At 53.1% G+C, this 8,623-nt stretch overlaps 1 protein-coding gene across 1 annotated transcript; it reads left to right on the forward strand.

Moving 5' to 3' along the window:
• Positions 1-440: 440 nt before the first annotated feature.
• On the forward strand, positions 441-2,205 carry LOC129146203 (uncharacterized). Its single transcript, XM_054697769.1, has 2 exons — positions 441-553; positions 1,027-2,205. The coding sequence occupies exons 1-2, from the start codon at positions 441-443 to the stop codon at positions 1,727-1,729; spliced, it is 816 nt and encodes a 271-aa protein (XP_054553744.1). The 3' UTR covers positions 1,730-2,205.
• The last annotated feature ends 6,418 nt before the right edge of the window (positions 2,206-8,623 follow it).

The raw sequence follows: 8,623 nt of genomic DNA on the forward strand, positions 1-8,623 counted from the left end.
TTACTTTGTTATTGTTTCTTTTATTATATTTTTAAATATTTATCTTTGTTAATTTTTTGGTTGTGTTTTCATTTTTGAGTGCATAGTTAGTTAGTATTAGTATCCTAGTTAGGTTAGCATAGTTAGTGTTTCTGGTAGAGGTAAGTTAGTGTCATTATTGTTTCGGTAGAGTAGTCAGCACGGGTAGCATTTAGTTAGTTTTGGGATCTTTTTCACGTACTACTAGCTCTAGGCTAATAGTGCACTTGTTAATCAGGTAGCGGAGCTAGTGCCGAGGGCTCTAGCCAGCCAGGGCCTGCCAGCTTAGGAGCGGGTCCGCCTTCACTGCCCAGATGCGCCCGTCTGCCAAGGGAATGGCCCTGAGAAAGTAAGTGATGCTCCGCAAGCTGGGGTAGGGTGCCCATGCCAAGGTCAGGCTGGTGCAGCACCTGTCAATGGGCATGGAGGTGGCCATAAAGGTCATCCCCATGTCTGGCATGCCTCAGAGGTTCCTGGCCCGCGAGGTGGCCTGCATGAAAGTCCTTCGGCACCGAACGTTCTCCAGCTCTTCCAGGTATTGTACACTGAGGATGAGGTACTGCTGGTCCTGGAGCGCGTGCAGGAGGGCAACCTGCAGGACTGCCTGTTGAAGTGCGGGAGCCTGGGGGATATGGAGGTGCACCGCCTCTTCCAGCAGATCTTGGCAGCGCTCAGCCACTGCCACGCCAGGGGTGTTGTGCACCGGGACCTGAAGCCGGAGAACCTGCTCCTGGACCAGCACCGAACTATAAAACTGGCAGACTTCGGGCTCAGTGCCTAGTTCTCTGAGGCAGCCCTGCTCAAGACCCCCTGTGGCAGCCGCAGTTCGTGGCCCCTGAGATTCTCCGTCACAAGGAGTACAGTGGCCGCGAGGCGGACATCTGGAGCCTGGGGGTGGTCCTCTAGTACATGGTCACCGGGAAGCTGCCCTTCAAGGGCACCAGCCTTGGGGAGCTGTGGGCCAGGGAGCTGAGCGGCATCTATCATGAGCCGCACTACCTCTCTCAGTGTGCCGGGACCTGCTGAGGAAGATGATGAGCTTGACCCCCTCAGTGGCAGCAACCTGGACAGTGTCATCCAGCACCCCTGGGTGCGGCTGACAAATGGACTCCCCTGCCGGGAGCCCTCCCAGGGCCAGCACAAGGACACAATGGAAGCAATGGTCCGCCTGGGGTTCTGGAAAGAGGTCATCGACAGGGCGCTTTTGGAGGGCAGGTATGACCCTGTGATGGGGACCTTCCTCAAGCTGCTTTCCAGGCAGCGGGTGGACGAGGAGGGGCCAGACCCCACCATCTCCCCAAAGCTCCTCAGTCCTGATGGGGCCCACTGTGCCCCGATACCGGAGGACCACTGGCAGCCTGAGGTCTCGGGGCCTGAGAAATTGCGGGTGGGACTGTCCCCGAAGCAGGACGCCCAGAAGCCCACCACCACCTCCGGGCAAGGCATCCCGCAGGAGGACGCCAGCATTCAGAGCTCGGTTTCCAGCTCAGGGACCCTGATGCCAGATGCCTGGAAGCCCAGCATGGCCTCCAGTCAGGGCCCGTGCTGTGGGAGGCATGGGGGCCCAACACCACATCGCTTCCAGGCCCCCTGCAGGAGCAAGCTCTGGGCCCCAACACTACTTTTCCAGGCCCCCACCTGGAGGGGGGGCAGGAAAGCATTAGGAAGACATCCAGCCCAGCCTCCCAGCTCTCCAGCACCACCCAAATAACCCCAAGAAGGCGCCTCTTGTTCAGCTCACCGGTGGCCCTGCAGAGACACTGGGCCATGAAAACCATTCCCAGTCCACCCTTGGAGGCTACAAGGCCAGAGCTAGAAGAATCCTTAATAGGATTTTAAAATGTTGCTATTTCTGTGCACCCTTCAGAGGAAAACAAAAGAGCAGTGTTCACCCTACTGGGGATTAGATGATCACCAGCACCTCCCTAGAATTCACTTCCCCGCTCCAGGGCAGCCACTCAGTGGCCATAGTGAAATGAGCACAGCAGCGGAGGCCAAAGCCCTGGAGAGGGGTCAGGGGTTGGGCCCAGCCAGAGGGGCCAGGAGCAGCATGAGAATATAGACGTGGAGCACAGATGTCCGCAAGCACAGCAGTCCCAGGAGCAGAGCAGGTGAAGGGCCGGTAGGGCAATGGGACTTGTGAAGCACCTGGAGGAGAGCAGAACAGGGGAAGGGGGCAGAGGAGGGTTTGGGGCAGCTGAGCAGGTGCAGGGCCCAGGATGGGAGTGGAGCTGTGCGGGCTGAGCCTCCAGAGGCCCCAGGGCCAGAGGCTGGGACCCCAGGGCCTTGCTTCCCCATCTTAGGCTCTATCCCGTGAGGGCCCTGCTGGTGGCCCCTGGGCACCCGGACGGCACAGATGATGCAGGAGCTCTTCGGGCTTACTGGCACTGTCAGGGACTGACATCCACAGTAGGAAGTCCCCCTCTACTGAGCCCCTTTTCACAACAGAGATTCCAAGTTGGAGAATTGCTCACCTGCCAGCGAGTGATGCCTCGGTAGGTCTTCCTGGTTTCCATCTGCACTTTGTCGCATCTGAGTCCGAGCAGCACTCCTCGGGGGGGTGTCACTAAGGAAAGAGCCTCCTCTGTGCCTGGGCTTCACTGGCTCTGCTCTTCCCACGCAGGTCCAATAGGGCTCGAGGAGGTGGCCACCTTGGACACACTGGTTCCCACTGCAGGGGCATCTCCATGTGACCCACTCTACCTACAGGGCCCTGGGGCGTGGAAGCATCTGGATGCTCTTTCTCCGCCTGGAGGAGACAGTCTGAAATGGATTATTTAGTTAAAATGTCTACCCCAGGACTCATTAAAATGGTGTATGAAACCAACCGTGTTTGCTTCCCATTTATGACTGCACCCAAACTTCCAACACATCGGACGCCAGAGACCTAAATTTCCTTTAACATTCTTGTAATAAGCAGTGAAAGGTTTAGAAAATTTAGAAAATTTTGGAAAGCATTTTGAAAATTTTAGAAAAGTCAGAGGGGTCACGTGGTGATAAGACAGTGTGACAGGAGTGTGAAGCAGAGCTAGCTGTGTGTACAGAATTAGGGATTTGCACTGTTTTCTTTAGGTGTATGTGCATGTCTTGAACTGTGTGCAAGTGTGTGCATGTGAGTCTACATGAGTGTGGCTTGTGTGTGCTTCTATAGCTATGAAGTATTTATGTACCTTCTACCATCAGAAAAACACTCCTAGCTGTAGAGAATTGGTACAATGTCTTCATATATTTGGCCTCCCAGATGGCCCAGTGGGTTGGGCCCAGTGCTGAGGGAAGTCCTGAGTCTCCAAAGGCCCCAATGTGGCTTGTGTCCCCGAGTCCACAACTGTAGGGGTTTAATTCTCCTCCAGTATAACTGTAGATGCAGGTTAGTTAAAGTTTTCCCAGTTTCTTGCCACTGGTCAGTTCTCCTGGTGTGTGTCACCCATTTATCTTTCTGTGGCATCAATTTGGCCTGTACAGTGTTGTGAGTATATGGTGGCGGTGAGCCCAGTGTCTTCACTCTGCCTCCGTATGGCCTCTCATGTGTAACCCAATTCATTTTTGAGACCATAATTACTTTGTAAATCAAAACAACTAAATACAATAAAAAGACAATAAAACTCCCCATTGAGAAAATTTCTGTCCCTGTTTGTGACAGTGCCCAGCTGACCCTGCTGAATGGTTTCTTGGGGTGTGTCCTTTAGTGACACAGAGAGGGCCACTGCTTTCACTGCATGGATCGGTTAATAATAACCCATTTTAGAAAACCAAACACTTGTAGCCAGCTTGTGGCAGGCTGTGTGGCTTCTGGTCACTCAAGACTCAGGAAAGCCTGGATTCTCTTCAAGGGAGAGTGTAAAGTCACCTCCTGAGGCAGTGTCCAGGGGTCCAAGGTCCCTCTTCCAGGCTCTGAATGACCACATCATCTGCACAACAAGGAAGCAGCACTGCAGCCCTCACATGTGGGCCCAAGACCAGCAGGGGCAGCATCTCAGACCCCTTGTGAGAAATGCAGAGCCCCAGGTGCCAGCAACCGCCTGGGTAAGAACTTGTGCCCTGGGAAGACTGGGACACGACTGCCCTCCTGCCTGCTGGAGCTGGGTGGGGAGGGGGTGTCAGCCCCAGAGAAAATTACAACATGTAAACTTATAATTCCCCAAATTATATTCTAAATTCACAGAAATTAAGCACACAAATAAGTGGCACACAGCGGTGTGCCCGGCAAACCCACCCCAGGGGTGACCAGTGCAGCAGGGAAGCGCTGGGAGCAAACACGGGGGACGCGCTTTCGGTCAGGGGCGCTGGCCACCACGGGGTCACACTCAGGAACGACCTGACCCCCACGTTCCTCCAGGACCCAAAATGACCGGCGCAGAGCTCTGCACCCCCAGCCCGCCCCACCCCGGGTTCCGTGACTGGCCCGCTCTGCACCAGCCACCGGCAGCGACTTGTCCTCACCTCCCTCTTGCTCCGGGTGGTTCCTGAAGAAACGGGGCTCCCGCAGGCAAGAGCTTCACCCCGAGTCTGGAGCAGCGAGTGCCGAGGAGACCCCAGCAGCGGGGGAGGCGGGAGCGGGCACAGGGCCAGGGCGGCAGGGGCGGGTGTCGGGGCGGCCCAGGGCCGGGCCAGCGGGAGAACCCGGGGGCTCACGGGGCGCCCCGCCCGTCCTGCTGCGCTGAAGCTCAGAAAACCCAACTACACGGAGGCGAACACCCCGCGTCTCCACGACGCCGTTAACGTAGAATTTCCACGCGACTCCACAGCAAGTCGCGCCCCGTGACTGAAAACACGCGAGGATCGTTCACCCGCGACCCCACAGGCCCGAACCCGCTGCCCCCACAGGGAGAGACGGGGCGTCCCGCCCCCATTATTCCCTGCCTCTCCCCGCCCCGCCCCCAGCCGGCGCGCTCCCCGCCTGCGCGCTGCCCCCAGGGCTGCTCCCTCCTTGGCCCGCGGGCCGCTCTGCTGTGGCGGGCGCTCCTGGCCCTGAGTCTCCGCCACTTCTGCTCCCGCAGCAGCGCGCAGGGACGTGACGTCAACACGCAGGGGGCGGGGCGAGGCCGAGGACGGACAGGCTCGCGGGGGAACCAGGGAAGGAGACGCGGCGCGCGCCGCCTGGTGACTGGGAGGGGCAGTGCCGCCCAGGCTGGAGAATGGTGGGCAGAGGCCCCAGGCCTGGCCAGAGGTGCAGGGGGATGGAGCCATGGCCGAGGGGCGGGTCAGCCTGGCCAAGGAGAGACGCAATCATGGCGAGTGGTGGAGGGGTGAGGCCCGCGCAGAGGGAGGGTAGGAAGCGAAGCGGAGTGTGTGACATCTGAGCCTTCAAGATGGGGAGACAGAATGATGTGGATGCAAGAACCTGCTGAAATAGGGGTTGTCGCTCATTCAGCAAAATTGTGTATCGTCCTTCTGTGGGGAACTTAGACTTCAGCTATTAGAATTTGGAATATTATATATATGCATGTGCATTAAAACAAATAGTAATGCAGTGTTTGAGAAATGACCTAAGGAAATGCTGTGAACACAAATAAAAATGTATATCCATAAAAATGCTAACCAGCACGTTCTTGTACTAATACAGGAAACAATCTCCAACAGAACTCCAGGAAACAGTCAAATATGTGACAGTAAATGTAGCAATTAGGTACAATCATTCTGAATAGTTATCAATGAGTTGGAAAATACTTATAACATTAAATGAAAGAGAAACAATATAAAATTGCAAATATAGTGTTATTCCAGCGTGGATATAAAATTTTATGAAATAATATACTGTGCATGTAGAACAGAAGGATGTAGTTACTTTGCATTTGGTGGAATACTATGCAACAGCGAAAATACAGAGACTCTAGCTAAATCCAATATGTGGGTCACCTTGCCTACATGTCGTTGAGTGAAAGAGTCAAGATATAAAATGAACATATGACTGATTTAAATTTTAGATACCAGACAAAATTGAAATCAGGTGTTAATCATGTGTGTCACTTAGTGGCAAACTTAGGTGAAGAACTGTTCTGAAAGGCAGGGGGAACACTTGTAATGACAGCCACACATTTGTGCTTAGTCAGAGAAGAAGATTACGATAGTGTGGCCTTGTGTTTCTTCACCCGGTTAATGAAGTTAATTTACTCATTCAGAAATTTCACGTTTATACTATCCTGGACCCTTGCACACTGGTGTTTCAACAGTGAGGCTTCCCTTAACCCAGGAAGGGCAGCTCACCACTTCTAATTACTCTCGTTTCCTCAACTATCCAAGTGACTCTAGACATCAGTGACATCCTGTTTAATGTGCTATTTACCCAGTTGCACGCAACAGATACAGCACCCAGAGCAAACCTAGAATATGTGTCCCCTTCTTCATTGACATCAACCAACTGCCCCTGTTCCATGGAAATCTTGTGATCACCCCATAGGAATAGAGGATATTACCACATGTGACACAGACACCCACAAATAGGGATGCCACAGAAACACTGAAAGTGACAGATGGCCTGTTACTACTTTACTGGAATCAGGTTATGTTCAAGTGTTTGATGATTATAGATCCTTTCTGGTGATTTCTTTTTCTCTAAACACACTCTAAAATATGATTTAACAAAAGAAAGAGCTAGCTGGATTTTGGAGTTAATTTTGTTATAAAAGTTATATTTTATTTATCCTTTGTGCTAAACTGTAATTTATAATCTTTTTAAAATATTTATTTTATTCATTTATGCTACAAGAACTGGGATGTAGGCCAGCGTTAGAGGGAGTGAGAAAAATTTACCAGAGATAGAGTGGGGAGCAGAACAGGCAGATCAACTGAAATACACTGCTGAGGGCAGCTGTCCCACCCCCATGAGCCATGTGGTTCAGCTCCCTGGACAGGGTCGAACTTGTCCTGCAGTGGCCATGGATAGATTTATAGTACTGAGACTTAACCCCTGCATCACCAGGAGGGACCCTATACTTTGTAATCTTCAGAAATTTGAAGATACATTAATGGCTCTCTTTTCATTTTCTGAAATTACAGAAAGGAATAAACAAGGATATATGTGGGGAATAATTGTATATACACACAGGGTTGATTGATTCCAATATCCACTTGCAGAGCCACTGTCTCCTGTCAAAAGGCAAAGAGCTTACTTTTTTATTTTTTTAAAATTCTTATTTATTTGTGCATGCAAGAACTGGGGTACAGGCCAGAGGTTTTGGGCTGAGAGGATTCCGCAGAGAGAGCAGGGAGCAGAATAGGCAACTGACAGAAATACACTGCTTAGGGGAGCTTTGGGGGAGAGGAGAGGTCTGCTTTGCCATGTGGGTCACCTCCTTTCCCAGAGATCAAATTCCTGATGTAGTAGCTACGGATTACATCATAGTGCTGATGCTTAACCCCTTGCACCACCAGGCAGGCCAGAGCCTACATTTTTTAAATTGAATGGGAAACCAAAATATAATTTTTTCCCAGATCTAGCCTGATGGTTTTGTCACACCTCCCAGGGTGTCAGTCCTCAGCCCTGATCAGTGCTAAGTGGGGAATTCCTGATGTTACTGGGAGCCTCCACATGTGCACAGGAAGTAGGGAGGAGGGTCACTTGGGCCGAACTGGGGCAAAGGGACAGCAGGGCCTGATCCGAACAGAGGACATGCACCCGAGCTTGGGTGTCTGCCAGTTGATGGTACTTTAAGGTGTAAATCTACTCAGGAGAAAACATAGTTTATTTGCATCGAAGCCATCTGTCTTTCCAAGTTCTGTGATTGAATCTCTGATTCTTCAATTAGTGCTTAGTGAGAAGTGTTTCAGCTGCTCTTCCTCGTTAGTTTTCACAATCCTGGGTCTCCGGGCGCTCCTGCTTGCTATTCAGTGTGTACCCCAACCCTGCTACACAGAGCAGAGGCTCCCACACAGGTTATCTAAAGCTACTCTCACCTGAGCGAATCCAGTCCGAATCCAGAGCGAATCCCCCAACCCGAATCCAGTCCGATATCCCGCGGGGTGTCCCAGGGAGTGCTCCACAGTGAAGGTCATTCACTCTGACCTTCTCAGGCCATGGCCTCTCTAGAATGGGTGGAGGGGCTGTATTTCATGAAGAAGGGATAGAATTTACACACAGACGTGTATTTGCTATTTTTAATTAATGTCAGTGAAAACACGGACGGGAATAAAAGACCACACGTGACATTGTAGATGGACCCTGGAGACGCGGGCACTGTCCACGCACAGGGCAGCCTCCTGCAGAGAGGCGGACAGGGGCAGGGGCAGGTCTCTCCTGGCGCCCACCCCCAGAGGAGCACCCCGACCTCTTGCCTCTGACAAGTCTGCCTCCTGCACTCTAGGTGGAGAGAGAATATTCCTGGGACAACACGGGCATCCCCAGGGTGTCAGGACAGGGTCGCACCCGCGCCCACTGCTTGCAGACTCTCGGCCCCGCCACAGCGGCCCCCTGGGGGACGGGCCATAGACCCCCGCGCAGACCTGGCCTCGAGGTCAGGCCCGCCGTGTCCACGACTTCCGAGGCGTCCAGGGCCCAGGGCGGCTGATGTGAGGTCCCCGGGGTCTCTGAGCAGCGACCTCAGTGGCTGAGGCACCTGCCTGCACTCCCCCAGCCCGGCCCTGCCCCCCTCCAGCCGTCCCCTCCGTC

This window comes from Talpa occidentalis, unplaced genomic scaffold (genome assembly GCF_014898055.3).
Source record: "Talpa occidentalis isolate TD23 unplaced genomic scaffold, MPIMG_talOcc4v2.1 talOcc4.18, whole genome shotgun sequence".
In the NCBI taxonomy this organism is placed as follows: Eukaryota; Metazoa; Chordata; class Mammalia; order Eulipotyphla; family Talpidae; genus Talpa; species Talpa occidentalis.